The following is a 16,839-nucleotide window of genomic DNA, read 5'->3' on the forward strand; positions in this document are numbered from 1 at the left end:
ATTGTTTCTAATGTATTCATGAACATGATTTATTGTTCTTTCTTCATCTTTCAAATTGAAAAAAGAAAGCATTTCGCAATTAAAATAATTATAGATGGGATTGAGATAAAGAGGAAGTATAAGTCACAAGTTAGAAGATAGTTAAAAGTCGGAGATAAGATTACGGTTTGGAAGGTTTATAAATGTTGATATGGGCCTCATTTACAACAGTGGCAACCAAAGGGAGACAACAAGAGATCGAGAAAATGGCGTGTGCTCAAAAAGCTTTACTTTCATCTTTCTTGATGGTCTTAGTTCTTCAAGGCGTGTCAGCTCAAACTGATAATGGTAGATATGTCTAACTTTGATCTTATCTTTATTTTTCTTACTTTTGCGTACAGTTCTAGTGAAAGGTGTTTATAGTCTATATACAGGGTGTCCGGAATGGGACTGACGGTTTTTCAAATTGTATAGTTTTAATATGGTCAGAGATACAGAAGACAAAAATAACGTGCATTTTAAAGGAGAACTCAAAAAGTTTATTGGTCTTACTTACAAGTCATTCTAACTCAGTGTAGCTCCACGTTCGCTCAATTTGCAACTCTTACAATATGTAGCCTGAACTCAATCTCTCTCCACGTATTCTGTAACATCTTAAGTGTTTCTGAAGCAATCGCATTCCTAATATGGTTCTTCGATTCATCAAGGTTACACAACTCTTCACCAGAATACGAAAGGTCTTTTAGATACCCCTACAGGAAGTAGAGGGGAAGTAACATCAGGAGAACGTAGAGGCCACCTAATTGGCCCATCACGGCCTATCCAACGGCCAGGAAATTCAGTATCAAGGTACTCCATCACCTCCAGGCTCCAATGTGGCGGGGCACAATCCAATTGGAATATCACTTGAGGTTGCAAATGTTGTAACTGGGGAATTTCTCTATGAAAAAGAAGTTGCCTATAAGTGCATTACGTGTTAAAGCACACCAAACATTCAATTTGGGACTGTCTCTAGAATGTTCCATGAACGCATGCGGATTCTGAGATCCCCATATCCTAACATTGTGTCCATTAACACAGATAAACAAGTTAAAAGTTGCCTCATCAGAGAAACAACGTTCAATAGGAAATTATGGTCATAATCAATCCTGTCTAGAATTTCAGTAGCAAATGCTGCTCTCTGTGGCTTATCGTTGGGCTTAATTTTTTTTGCAACAATTGCACCTTATACACGCACAAACGTAATCGTTTGTGTACCATATCATGCACTGTTGACTTTGGAATTGCCAATTGCCTGCTCGCTGCGCATATTGACTTACTCGGACTACGTGAGAAACACTGTCTTATTGCTTCCACATTTTCTTCTGACACACGCGATTTACCACCGCTGGGTTGTTTCACTACACTCCCCGTTGAAAAAAATTGATCCTTCCACGCCTGGATACTGTTGCGTGATGGAGGATCCTTGCAGTAAACACGTCGAAAGTTTCGTTGAACTTGAAGAACACTTTTTGTCTCTGCAAACCACCACATGCATTGCGCCTTTTCGACTATCGACGCCATTTCTGTTTATCGGAGACACTAGCGCCGTCACCGGTAGTTGTTCAAGTATGAAAATTTGCTGAACAAAACTTTTTGAGTTTCCTTCGATATGAATGTTTTTTCAAATTCTATATCTCGAACCATATTAAAACTATACACTTTTAAAAACCGTACAGTCCTATTCCGGACACCCTGTACCATGTAAAAGATGAAGTAATTTTAACAAACTCTGTTAGCAGAACGATCAACAATACACACAATGTTTATTACATATAAATCGATCCAAACCAGGGGCGGATCCAGGGGGCGATCGGGGCAATCGCCCCCCCCAGAACATGAAACTTTCTTATTTCATATATAAATAAACCCAACCATAAAAAGTTTGGAGCTCTTGAAAGTAGCTCTAAGTAGCAGCATTACTACCGACCGCCCCCCCCCAAAAGTCCGTCCTGGATTCGCCCCTGATCCAAACTGAAATGGTCTACAGAAATACGGCATAATTCTTATTGGCCAGTTTACATTGGATCGTGTTTATACTTAAACCAAATGGAATAAAGCCACTTTTAGAGTACACTTACTTCGAGTTGCCGAAAACGAAGACCATTAACTAAAAGCAACCAAATATTGTAATCTGAATGAATTTTACATATTTTCTATAGTAACTGGAAAATTCGAGACAGTTTTTACTTTCTCAAGTAGTAATAGGAGAGAAAAAATGTGTCGATCGTGAAAAAAAATGAATAGGAGATTTCAAAAGATTTACACATTTCACGACCCTTACATGCTAAGAACGGAGTTTTTGCATGTCTGTCCCTTTGTACGTCTCGATGTATGTACACTTACCTATAGAAGCCATACCGTCTAACGCATACGGATGAAATCCCAAAGTTTGTATAAGATTATCTAATGAGATTAGGATTAGGATTTTAGATTTCTGGGCTTTCGGCATCTATCGCCATGTTAGCCCGTCACGTATGAGGAATGACGTCCCTCGGCGACCACTAATTTAGGAAGGGGAAGGAAGACAGGATTGGAGGGGGAAGCAAGCTGCCTGGGACCTGTATGTGAGGTACCATCTCAGCATTTGCCTGGTGTGAATAAGCAAATCGTCACTCACAGGTGAGAAAGCTTTTTACATTTTTTCCGATCGATTGTCCGCAATCAAATGGGAAGGAAGTTCGAATTTTATTTCTACAATAGAGAATAAAGATAATAGTTACAGGAAGTCGAAAATAACTCTAAGAATTTGTTCAGATTTGATAAATATCTCTTTAACAACGCAATGGCCGTTTCAATGAAAAATTAAAAGGAGATAGTTTAGTCTTAGGATAAGCTTTATTTTCAGATGATTTTTTCAGAAACTGCTCAGCCGTTTTTGTTCCGATTTCATTTACAACCGAATAACACGTTGCAAGTGGTCTCTCATTAAAAGATCCACAAATAGTAGTTTACTCTTGGGGCGATTTTTCTTTCCGGGCGGTTTTCTCAAAAACTGTTTAGGTCATTTTGTTCATATTTCATTACTAACTGTATAACGTGACATATGTAGTTTGAAATGGAAAGTACTATACAAGGAGTAGTTTAACCATGAAACGAGTGTTCATAGAAATTTTCCGAAAACATTATAATTTTCTTCATATATCATAACTAAAAGCTTCAGTAATTACTGCAGCATTTCTTAATTTAATTTAATAAATAGATGCGAGAACACTTAGTATATTGGTGGGTACTTTTTATTACGGCTATTTGTCTTTGGTGCACGTGGTCCCGGGTTCGATTTCCAGGGGAAGGGTACAATAAAATTCTTTTGCCTAAAATATATAATCGTAGGATTTTAGACTGAAAATTTAATTTAATTTCGTTATGCTTGGTTTGTAAGCAATCAACAATCTTCTTTACAATGCTGCTTTCAATTACAGTTAAGTAAAATAAAAGTAATAAATTATTTATAGTTTTGTAGACTTTATCTTGTATCAGTGGAATTGGTGTATAAGTTTACAAAGTCTAGTACGTAAGATGAAGGATCTCAATTAAACACACTATGCCGAATAAAGAGAGCACAAGCTATAATTAAGAGGCATTAGACTAGACCCATTATGATTGGTCACTATTCGACACTGAGTCTTTATAGCATTCCATAGTCAGGATTGGTAGAGTTCGTTGGTTATACACTGATTACCACTTGAATTAGAGATATCTACCCAATACCGTGTAGGTAGGTATGGTGCGTAATACCTAGAACACTATATTTCGCTTTGACAATGGCGGCTATTCGCCGCGGTATGAATTTTACTAGGCGCTTGAAGTGTTGTACCATCTCGATCCATATCTGCTGCAAAGTCTCCAACAGAGCCTGCAGGTTGGTGAAAAGAGGCTTAACAGCCCGAAGGCATCGTTCCATGGCGTCCCAGATGTGTTCGATAGGATTGAGATACGAGGACCGTGATGACCAGGAAAGTGTTGTCAAATCAGAGGAGTGTTCGTCAAGCCAGTCTGCTGCCATCCTAGAGCGGTGGGCCGGCGCATTGTCCTGCTGAAAGATGAGGTCATCATCCGAATGTTGCAGCTGAGCAAACGACAGGATATTGTCATCCAGAAGATGGCGGTAGCGTTCACTTTGAGGGAACATACCACATGTGTTAGGGGATCCATTACAGTCCACGTAAACATGACCCAGATGAGAATATACCACCACTGTCCTGCACAGTTCCCTGCTGGTCCGATGGATCTATGGCCTCGTGCATTTGGCGACGCACCCGTACCCGTCCATCGGCATGTGTCAATGTGAAAGGTGACTCATTTGTCCAGGCAAGCTTTTTCCAGATTTCCACGGTCGAGTGGCGGTGTTCCTTTGCCCTTGCTAACTTGTAAAAAATTTTTCGTGGTGCACTGCACTTTATGAGAGAGAAGAACGTGGGTAAAACAGTTAGTAAAATTGGAAGAGTTTGCGGTTAGTGTGATATACAACGAATAAAATCAGTTAGCTAATTTTAAAAAAATGAGAAAATGTTTGGAAAATGGAGAATACTAACATTAAAATCAATAAACAAAGCAGGGGATAAAATTAGTAGCAACGAATTACAGAGAGAGAATCGCTTTTGCGAAAAAAAATGTATGTTAGGGGGAGAAGCTGTCAGTTGGGGAGGGAAAGAACTAGAGAAAACATATTTCCATCTGTAGATTATACTAACAGAATACCCGCTCTTTGCGCAGGGAAAATACGTTTCATTTTTTTTTTTTTTTTTTTTTACATAAAGGGCTATCGAAAGTGACACTGTTCGTCTCAGCGAGCCCGAAGACTGTGAATTCAACACTAATATACATATACATATACATATACATATGGTGTTGGCCCACCCTTTGCATTGATGACAGCTTTTACTCTCGCAGGCATACTTTCAATCAGGTGCTGTAAGGTTTTTGGGGGAATGGCAACACATTCTTCACGGAGTGCTGAACTGAGGAGAGATATCGATGTAGATCGGTGAGGCCTGGCACGAAGTCGGCGTTCCAAAACATCCCAAAGATGTTCTATAGGATTTAAGTCAAGACTTTGTGCAGGCCAGTCCATTTCACGAATGTTATATTTTACTCGGGTAACCACTGCGCCACAGCCCGTGCAGTATGAACAGGTGCTCGATTGTGTTGAAAGATGCAATCGCCACTTCCGAATTATTCTTCAACAATGGGAAGCAAGAAGGTACTTAAAACATCAATGTAGGCCTGCGCTGTGAGAGTGTCATGCAAAACAACAAGGGGTGCAAGCCCCCTCCAAGAAAAACACGACCACACCATAACACCACCACCTCCGAATTTTACTGTTGGCACTGCACACGCTGACAGATGGCGTTCAGCGGGCATTCGCCATACCCACACACAGACATCGGATCGCCACATTGTGTACCGTGATTCGTCACTCCAGACAACGTTTTTCCAGTGTTCAATCGTCCAATGTTTACGCTCCTTACACCAAGCGAGGCGTCGTTTGACATTTACCTCGCCCGCTGAAATAAAGAGAAATTCAATTCAATTCAATTCAATTCAATTCAATTTACCTGCGTGATGTGTGGCTTATGAGCATCCGCTCGACCATGAAATCCAAGTTTTCTCACCTCACGCCTAACTGTCATAGTACTAGGAGTGGATGCTGATGCAGTTTGGAATTCCTGTGTGATGGTCTGCTAGATGTCTGCCTATTACACTTTACGACCCTCTTCAACTGTCGGCGGTCTCTGTCAGTCAACAGACGAGCTCGGCCTGTACGCTTTTGTGCTGTACGTGTCCCTTCACTTTTCCACTTCACTATCAAACCAGACACGGTGGACCTGGAGATGTTTAGGAGTGTGGAAATCTAGCGTACAGACTTCTGACACAAGTGACACACAATCACCTGAGCACGTTTGAAGTCAGTGAGTTCCGCGCAGCGCCCTATTCTGCTTTCTCACGATGTCTAATGAGTTAATGATTACTGAGGTCGCTGATAATGAGTACCTGGCAGTAGGTGGCAGCACAATGCACGTAATATGAAAAACGTATGTTTTTGGTGATATCCAGATATTTTTGATCACATAGTGTGTATATATATAGGGTGCTTCAAAACAACACAGATAACTTTTGGCAGGTTATTCCTGGTACTAAGACAAGACAAAAATTATACACCTTTCTGGGCGCACAAATGCTTCCTTTCTGAATTATAGGCTGCAGAAAAGATGAAAAAAAAATGAACTTTAAAGGTCCATAGCTCCAATACTGTGGGACTTACCCTAGTCGGGTCAAGACTTTATTTAGGAACTAGTATGTGCCCTATCCAAATATCCTCGTTTCAGAATACTGCGGTAGTACCGCAACAATTTTTAAAGAGGTAGTTGGCGAATTCTTCAAATTGTATGCCAATATCCAAAATCCCTCTATAAAAATCGTTGTGTGAGTACCTTAGGATTCTGAAACAAGTATTTTTGGATAGCGTATATATTCGTTCCTAAGTGAAGTCTTGACCCGACTACGGTAGGTGCCATAATTTTGGAACTATGGACCTTAAAAGTTAATCTTTTTTATGTTCTCGGCAGCCTATAACTCCGAAAGGAAGCATTTTTGCACCCAGGTTGGCCTCTATTTTTCGTCTTAATTTGGTGTCAGGAATCACCTCAAAAACGTTGTCGGTGTTGTTTTGAAACACCCTGTATATATCCCTCCTCCAAGTTGCAGGGCTGAATTTGGATTTAACTGGCATCGGAAGTGTCACTGTTCATCTTAGCGACCTCGAAAACTATGGATTGGGCACTAGTATCGTTAATTTTCGATCATTTTTAATTATCTCCCCTTCCTTAAGTTGTACCGTCAAAGTGGAATGATAGAAAGCATCCCAGGCTCGAAATTTCTTCTATGTTGAAAATTTGATGGAGATCGGTTGGGTGGTTCAAGAGATATAAAGTCACAACACAAGTCAGTTTCATTTTTATTTACAGTACAGTAGAGAAAGTGACTTGGAAACTGTGTTACTTGAACACCTGATAAAACTCAAGTACTGATACTGATAAGAAAGGCACACGTGGTGATAAGCATCCTGATTTATTAAAATAAATCACATGGTCGGATGGGATTTGAACCCTTTGTATTAAGGGTATAGTTGAACACGGTTAAGAGTATATGGATTTTCAATGAGTATTAGCATAAACAATTACACAAATTAATGGGCGGTATTCAGAGAGAATTCGTTAACGAAGGTTTAGTCACGGACTAGTTAGTGGCCTACTAGATCTTTACTCAGGAATCTGTACTTTTTGGTATTCAGAGTCTACTTTGAATACAACTAAAAAGTTGATTTGGGTATAATTAACTAATATAACCTCAATGCATCGGGTGAGAAAAATAAATGTGGCAATTACGGAAAAAAAGATGTGCGCATGCGTAATCTGTAAACATGAAAATACATGAAATTCGGAATTGGTCGCACAAGCTAAATCGTGGCTAAAAGGGTACCCTCTGGTTTATATTAATTAGTCAAATGTGATTAACTTCGTCAACTACTACGTCCTAATCAGAGACTCTGGATACACTTTTGATAACCATCCGTTAGTCAAATCCGTAGTAGGTCATTAATCAGACTTCAAAACGACTCTGCGTAAGGCACAATGTGACCAAATGAAATGGATTTTTGATCTTAGTTTTACTTCCGACACATATGTTGTGTAGTTAAAAGGAGATGGATTTGGAGGAAAGAGGATGTGAGAGCTAACGGAGAAGCCCACGATATTGTTCAAAACAAATTCATATGGCCTAGCATCAAACCTCTCGTACACCCATCAATATCATGAGGAATCAATATTAGGTAGACTTAAAATAATTTTAAATGAAAAAATGAGGGGTGAGAGCAACAGTGGTCTAACCCACATTTTTTAAAATGGAGAAAAATCAAGTTAAAGTTAAATACATGTGCTTTCTGTACAATGTACCTAAAGCAAAAACAAGTGGTTGAATGTGTCATACATTGCACATATAAATACTGTAAAAAACACATGTGTTTAAGTTTAACTTGATTTTTCTCCATTTTTAAAAATGTGGGTTAGACCACTGTTGCGCTCAGCCCCTCAAATACTTCTTTTAAGCTAATCATCATTATAGTGAATATTTACCATTGCAGAATTTAAGTTATCCGCAAGATTTTTATCTGCTAATCTCTTCGGGCAGTATTCAGAGAGAATTCGTTAATGAAGCTTTAGTCTCGCGATTAGTTAATGTCGTATTAGCTCTGTACTAAGGAACTATGGCAACTATGGAAATCTATATATGGGCATGCGTAGTCTGTAAAAATCAAGGATGTTATAAATAGAGGATCTGCCCATATGTATCGTCATCCTATTAAATCGATGAAGCCAAAAAAACAACCAAGCATCAGCACATCTGATTGGCTACTCTCGTTTCCGCCATCGGCTGATTGGCTACGTTCTTTTCCACCATGATTGTTGGCTCAAAACATTGCGATCCTATTGGGCGGAGTGGGCAGAGTAGGGGTGGCGAAACTGTGATGTATGGCTTCAAGATTTTGTTGTAAGGGCAGATCCTCTATTTTATAAGATCTTTGGTAACAATTGAAATATATACAATACGAAATTCGAAACTTTTGTTTGTGGTTAGACATCAAAACAACTTATAAGTAGTTACGAAATCGAATTATAATGAACTTATTTATTTCTGACGGATGTATTTACGGAGAAAATAAGTAGAAGTGAATTAATATTAGCGACAATAGAGGAATTATGTTGTAACTATAAGGGAAGATAATCTGTCGTTTAGTTGTATACACCTCTCAGAAAACTGGAAAGTTTCTACTCATCTCTTGCTTTTCACTTTAAGAAACAGTTCTGCTATTGTAGAGGACTTGGCTTAATACGAGGTGCTTCATAATTAATTCACCCGATGTGGTGAAAGGAAAGAAAGAAAGAAAGACAGGTAATTAAATACCTTTATACACTCATAATGTAAGTTTATTATGGCTAAACCTTGTTTAAACCGGGAAATCCTCTGCTCTAAATTAATTAGTCTCATATAATTCACTTAGTCAACTAGTATGAGCGAATCAGAGATTCCCAATATACTTCTGATAACCATGCATTAGTCAAACCCTTAGTTTGAGACTAATCATACGTGAAAACGGCTCTGCATAAAGCCTTTCGTTTGTTTCATTATTGTCTTTGCCTCACTTTTCCTAACACACTTTTACTACTTGTAAGAACCAATAAGCTTATATTCTTTTTTTCCATTCCTGTAGTTCGAACACTTTATATCATTTTCGTTTGGTATATCGTAACATTCACGCTTTTACTTCATGTTTTGTTGAGCGTTTGTCAATCAGAGGACTTAACTGCTCCCTTGGGCAACTGACTAATAACGCATGTTTTTCCTTCGTGTGGTTTTGGATACCCTGTGGAAGTGCTTGCCTCTACCTTGTGGTCACTTTAAGCGGTGTCTCCTCTCATATACGATTATGGTCTATTATTATTAATAATAATAACCTTGTACACTAATCAATCACCTGGAGCTCATGTGATTTGGATTCTACATTGACCAGTAGGTCCCGTCTCATATAGCCTTGCTGCTGAAAGAGACGTTAAACTCAGACTCAATTGAACTAATCAATCGATACGAATGAACACAATGTTCAAATATAATCTCTGGTAAACAACTGTGGAACAAATCAACCAAATTAATTCCACAAAGAAAATATAATTTTCCAAAACAATGAGTTTTAGTTGGACATTCTGTGATGTCACCGTTTCACTCCCATTCTCAGCAGTCCACACAGAGAGTAAAAGGAGTAGACAGGAAAGCTTCCTTTAATAAAACAAAGTGGTGATAGGCAAAGAAGAAAATAGATGGTTTTGCAAATACGACAATTTTGGATCCATGACTAATCTTGCATTCTCGGCAGTTGTTTTATTCCGTTGCCCTACCTCGTCGTATCCTCTCTTTTGTTCCACCTATTATCCCTGCCTCTTCAACAATCGTTAAAGTGCACTCCTGTGTCATACAACAGTCAATTCGAAAGGACTGCACTATAAGATGCAGTAAACTAAACGGAAAATAAACTTTGTATTATTCCATCCAATCGTAAACACCGCACGGGAAAGTTCAGTAAGGCAATTTTTTTTTGAGATTTTAGTTTTGTTCCCATTTTATTATTTTGGAGCGACTATAGGAGAGAAGAAAATAAAATAAAATAAAATAAATCTCATTTCAAGAGAGTAGTTTGAGAAAACCCCAACCTTAAAGAAAATTCCCAAAAGTGAATATTTTTGGTTATTAAGCGGTGTAAAGGGGTGATGAAGAAGTTTCCCATGTTATTTAAATGGATCTTTTCGTGAATATATAATCTCATATTTTAGGTACTTGGAATTGGAATAAAAACCTGAAATTCGGTACGTTTGTACGTTTTTTGTTAACGTTATTGAAGTAAATAATCAGAAACAAAAAAAAAATCCAATTATAGAATGGTTTTATTGGGAACTGAAAAAACTTTCCCATGCAACTTATGTAGCACATCTTCTACACCCCAAACTGTTTAGGCAGTTCCGGCAGGATTAGAATGATGAAACCTGGCATGATTGTAGCCTTCCAGGACTAAACCATAAGAAAATTGCCGAAAGTGAATATTTTTAGTTTTTAAAGGATCAAAAGGAGGATGAAGAAATTGCCATCTTATTGAAATGCGCTTTTCTTGGGATACAAAATCTTTTCTTTTAGATAGTTGAAATACAGGTGTAGGAAAAGAAATTTGAATTCCGTATAATTGTGGGATAAGAGATGCGAGACAGTAGGCCGAGTAAACTCAGGGGTCTGGAGCGGACCCCCATCTAGCCAAAGGCAAGTCTATATTACATAACGCATCATTGTGAACATTTTAACTTAGGTAAATGAGATTCGATTTCAATGATACTTTGCTGATACATAAAGTGAGTTAATACCACTGTCCAGTTCGACTATGGGTGTCGTGGGTGCAAGGGGAATCTAACCATTATCCCATATAGATGTGCCAATCAACATGGAGGTAGAAAGATGGAATAAACGCCACTCACAAGCTTTTACACAACTAAACACAAACGGAAGCGGGCCTAATTGCTGAACTATGAGTAGTTCTTGAGATCTAGTATGAAACATATCCAAACATTTAAACTTTTCCAGGGTACAACCATCGTCAGACACTTTCTTCCTTCGCATTTTTACCGTGTCTCCATGTAATATCAGTCATGATTTTTTTGCAATAGTTTATTCACATACAGAATTACTTTGTGGCCTAAGCAGCAATTTTTAGCACTTTGCCCTCCCAAGATATTACGCCCTAAAACTGGCATCAAAATCACAAACTTCAACTTTCGGACCCCCATAAATCTACGGTGCCAGTAGTATCAGAGCTGTGAATATTTCTGCAGACTCTTTACGTGATATAGTATTGAGCGCGAAACTTATGAAACCCCTAGTTTATGCCATTCCTAAATACAGCCCCTTTAAAAGAGTAATTCTGTACTTTTTCTGGTGATTTCGTGTATTGGTTTGTAACCCTGTATATTTATTTAGATGGATATTTATTCTTCGTGTACCTCAGTATCTCCTATAAACATTCGTTTCTGTTTGGTGTTTGCCTGATTCGTACGTCCTGAGCAACTGTAGTTTTCGTAAACGCTTGCAAATGCAAAATTTGACACTCCACCGACAACAAAGATGGCCGCCATTCAGGAACACTGCACGTAGGACAATGTGAATGATGTTATTGATCCTCTCATACACAAGGTTCATCACATCCAATTTCTATAATTTCCGGAGATGGTCGAGCAACCATTTTCACCATATTTGGACCACTTCGTATGGATTGACCCTTACGCATCTATCGCGTCGATATTCAGTGACATGCATATGCACTTAATATCTGACGTAGTAAATTTGAAAACGATGTGCATCAATCACAAGTATCATTTTGCTGAGCACTATAATCTTACAGTTATTCAGAGAAATAAAAATTGCGCCGGTTCGACTATGTCAAGAAAATTGGTCAACAGTTGCTTCAACGTAAGGTATGGATGTAGACTGTGGCTGGCGCGACGAAATCATGGAATTTAACTACTTAAATCAAAATAAAGCTCATTTATTGCCAGTTTAATGTGTGTTTCTGTATTTTATAAACATGCATCATATGAACTGAAAGATGTAAAATTAGTACGTCAAGCACTTTCAAACACACAAAATGAAAATGGGGGACCCAAAATTGTCCCGGATTCAGATTTTCACCCATTGCTTATAGGATACTAAAATCACAGCACATTTCAAGTGGGATTGCTTATTCTAGGATTTAATTTACTCATATTGCTTAACACTTAGGAGGAAATAGTTTATTTTCAATATGTTATTAAGGTAATGAAGATGTTATTTTAAAAATATATATAATAATTTGCTTTTTTTGCAGCTCAATTTTTCCCGACAGGTAATATAAATGTGGGAGTAGGAGAAACTGTCACTTTGAAGTTTTTGCTTTCTGCCCGTGATAACGAAACCATAACCTATATAGACTGCAATTACACAGCCCCACAACAGCTCTCTAAAAATGAAACGTATTCCTGTCCCGGTGTCGCTGTTCCGAAGACTTCGGGTAGGGATTCTCCTACACTCCTTCCAGAAGTCCAGTGTATTGAAGGAGACAACATTTGTGGCATCAACATTTACATCAAAGACAAAACTTTCACAGGAGATTGGAAAATGGTTCTAGGAAGGCCTTTTGGATCTGGCTCTTCAATTTCACGACATATCAATGTAATTGGTGAGTTACACTTATATATTTGACAATTATGCAAGAATCTTAATGCAGGAACTATTAAAAATGCTGAACCAATTAATTTATGGGAAATTCAGGATCAAGCTAACAAAAGCCATATATTCTAATGATCTTTTAAAGGAATTCAAACCTACGATGGTACAGTATACTACAATGGTAAAGAGATCAATAACCATGAACGAATAATTGGTATCTAGGGAACTGGGATGCATTGTCCTATTACTTTCTGAAGAAGATACAGTTTGTAATCGAGCTGTTCTTTACCTCTCACACGTCTTAACTAATGAGTTTCTCTTACACTTATTTTAAAACTGACGATAATTTCGTGGATATTGTCGTGATTTTTGTGAAGGTCAAGAAAGATGACAAACTCAAAGGACACAATCGTCATTTTAAAATTGGAATCACTGTGACATAACACTCGGAAAACTTTGAAGAAGGCAAAACTCTCGTACTATCAGATTGAGATGAGATGAGATGATTTTGAGTTTTACGTCCCGTTCAGCAGCGAGGCTATATGAGACGTGGACCTACTGATTAACGTGGAATCCGAACCACATGAGCTCCCGCCGGGAATCGAACCCGGGTCTCCCACGCCAAAGGCGCGGACGCTAACCGCTTAGCCACGAAGGAGCTCTACTATCAGATTGAAAGTACATATAACCCATAATGTAAGTATTTCTTCATAATGTGGGGAACTCGTACAGTATATTAGGAATCAACCAAACCTGTTACCACTAGACCACCAAATATATCCACCAGACATCTATCTGCAAAAATAATTGGTTGTTATGCAGACTTCTTAGACACATGAGAGTTATGCATCTCAAATAATGTTTACTTGACCAATAGAACAGAAAAGTCGAGCAACAGCTAGGAGTTGGCCTATATAACAGTACTTTTTTCAATATTATTTTAGTATGTTCAAGAGTAAAGTTTAATAAAATATTATTACCAGTTTTTCATTATCAAGAACTCAAGTGACCTACTGTCATTGCAACAAAGAAACTAACACAGTTGTAGACAATTGTAAATATTTTATACAGGAGTAAAAGTGGATCTAAAAAGGTAGGGGGACGCATGACGCCACGCCATCCCCCGTTCCTATCTGTGCCTATTGTAATTTTATAGGAAGTGAAAGAATGTCATACATATTTTCTGGAAGTAGGACAACGGCTTCTCCCCGCGTTCTCCCTCACATTTACCCCTGATTTTATTCATGTATATATTTATAATTTAAATATTGAACAGTATTATCTTTGAACATGCATGAATCAATTGCCAAACAAAATCTATAAGTTTTTTCTTGCATTCTGGAACATTACTAAATGTTCTTGATATTGGTGAGTCGCTAAAAAATGAAAAGTTTTAATTCTGTATTAATATTCATGTTTTCCTTACTTCTAACGTCATTTCCATTTTTTGATTTCCGAAAGATCCAACACCTGCTACTTTCGTAAATGATGGATATTTGGCTGGCCAGTCAGAGAAAGCCATAATTAAGGCCACAGATAGTTCGTACTGTAGATTCTATTTGCCTAATTCTAATGATGTGACTATCCCAGTGGAAAATGACCAGTGTGAGGTGGAGATTAACTCGGCTGATGCTGTGCCTGGAGATTATACTTATACTGCCTATGTAGGGAGGGACTACAAAGTAGAAGAAGATATTGTACAAGGAAAGATGACCTTCTACGGTGAGTATTTATATAATTTCAATTAAAAATATGTTATTTTATGCTTTTACAATTTTCAATTTATTCATGACTGATTTTGATGTTAGAGGATGAAAGAAACAAGTATAGACTTATTTCGTCATTACATTGAGTAAAATAAAATATATTGTGCAAATTAGTAGAGTACTATGAAACAAAAGATGTCTAAAGATGAGATATACATGAATCAATACAACTGAACAAGATTATATCAGTGAGAGAAAATGTCATGCGTAATTTGCTAGAAAATAATGAAGAAACAAATGTTTCTTTTGTTAACTTTAAAAAATTCATATTTTACGATAGTCATGCAGCGCCATCTATTAAGTACTAATACTGCAGTATACATATACCCTCATTAAACTTCTCATTAGACACTAGCGAGACATCAGTTTACAGTATGGTTAATAGGTATAGCCCAAAATTATGATTACGTCCCAGACTTTAATTTTTGTTCAACTATAATATTATGCTTAGGGTACGGTGGTTCAGTGATAGAGCGTTTACCTCTGGTGTGGGGTTCCTGTTCGATCCCAGCTCGGGCCAAGTGGACTTTGTGGTGGACAAACACCGTGTTCGTGTATTTTCTCGGGGTTCTCCCGTTTCTTCTTACTTTATTCATTCCATCATTGCATTCATTTCTCATGATCACCTTCTCCTTTAGCCTAGTCGGCAGATCCGTGGGACGTATGTAAAAATAAGACGTATATCAATTCATGTGTAATGTCGGCCTGAACAAAATGACGTACTTGAAGTTAAATTATCATGCATAATTTTCGAGGAAATTAACAGAATCACATTTTTATGGCGCTAAAAATTATGTCGTTGCTACCAATAATAATTATGTTATATAATACTCGGCACCTGGAAATGCATAAGTTTTTTTTTAACATTGGAATTATATTTTAGTGTACATTTTCGTACACAGTAATTAGAAAGTGACAACATGGTTAAGGTTGTGTAAATAGGGAAACAAACTTTTTTATCGAAGACAACAACAGCTAGGAGACCTTTACATAAGCTTCTCGGCCCGTTACTTTTTTCAAAACAAACATCTTGTGACGTGATGGACTTTCCTAGAGAAAAATAAGAACAAAAATACTTACTAAAAACAATTTTTGGATTTTTCACCATCATACGTCACAAGATTCAATAATATAAAAAAGCACGGGCAAGAGGCAGAAGAGAAAAAAAAATAATTTATTCTTTGTTTCATACAGTTTAGGTCAAAACTTCAAAAAGCAGCCATGGAGCTTGGGACTTGTACCTTATAAGTATTTTTTTTATTACAATATCCCTTTCCACTTTGGAAAGAAAATTTAGCAAAAACTCTGCCATCTGGCATGTAACAAATCATTTATCATTGTGGGTGTAAGTCTCCTAAGTGGCACGCAACCCACTATGCTATAGTTACAAATTTAAAAATTTTATTTTTTTCTATACATGCAATTTAAAAATTTTATTTTCTTCTATACATGCAATTTAAAAATTTTATTTTCTTCTGTACAAATCAATAATAATAAATTACATTTTCAAATGGGGCCACTCATTTTTATTTTTAAGCCCTAATATGTCTTGCTTTAGCATTTTTTAAATATTTTATGGCTCCCCGGCGGGGAACCGAACCCCGGTCTCCCGCGTGACAGGCGGGGATCCGAGGATGTTCAGCCTTGCTCCGATTAGGCAACTCTAATGCTTTAGTGATGAAAAAATTCGTTTAGCAATTTTATGTGACTCTCAAAAGGGAGATACATATGTATATATATAAATGCGCTACAGCTGTAAGCAAAAAAAAAAAAAAAAAAAAAAAAAAGAAAATAGCATAAATGGTAGATTAAAAAAACATGATTGTGTTTTTAAATGGGAAAAAAAAGAATACAACCGACACCGATATATACATATATATAAAATAAAATATATACAAAATATACGTAAAATTGTAACCAAAAATGGGTGGATTTAAAAGTTTGCATACTGGGCCTGAAGAGGAAGTGGCGGAAGTAAGATCGGAGAAGTTAAAGACTGTATGAGTAATGGAAGGAGCAAAAAGCTGCGGGGAACCATATGTAGTGTGTGTCCGGCGGGAAATGGTTTTTAGTAAAATATACAGTTTACAAAGGAAAATGAATGTAATTATGAGAATGAGTGCTGTTAAGGGTATCAAAGGAATAGTGAATATATTGGTTAGATTTAAGGCTGAAACTGGTGGAAGAAACGGAAGAAAGGTAATAAAGCACCAAGGGCTGTAAAGAGAAATTAAAATGGAAGATTAGTTAATGGGAT

General features: G+C 37.4%; 1 protein-coding gene across 1 annotated transcript in view; it reads left to right on the plus strand.

Annotated features, from left to right (window-relative positions):
- Positions 1–220: 220 nt before the first annotated feature.
- Positions 221–16,839, plus strand: part of LOC145662649 (uncharacterized) — a 31,823-nt gene continuing 15,204 nt past the window's right edge. Inside the window, exons 1-3 of the mRNA XM_081728433.1 lie at positions 221–327; positions 12,476–12,826; positions 14,278–14,538. Of these exons, the coding sequence (XP_081584559.1) occupies positions 246–327; positions 12,476–12,826; positions 14,278–14,538 (694 nt within the window). The 5' untranslated portion in view covers positions 221–245. The remainder of the gene's footprint in view (positions 328–12,475; positions 12,827–14,277; positions 14,539–16,839) is intronic.

The sequence above is a fragment of the Thermobia domestica genome, chromosome 10 (assembly GCF_964235325.1).
Source record: "Thermobia domestica chromosome 10, izTheDome1.hap1.1, whole genome shotgun sequence".
NCBI lineage: Eukaryota > Metazoa > Arthropoda > Insecta > Zygentoma > Lepismatidae > Thermobia > Thermobia domestica.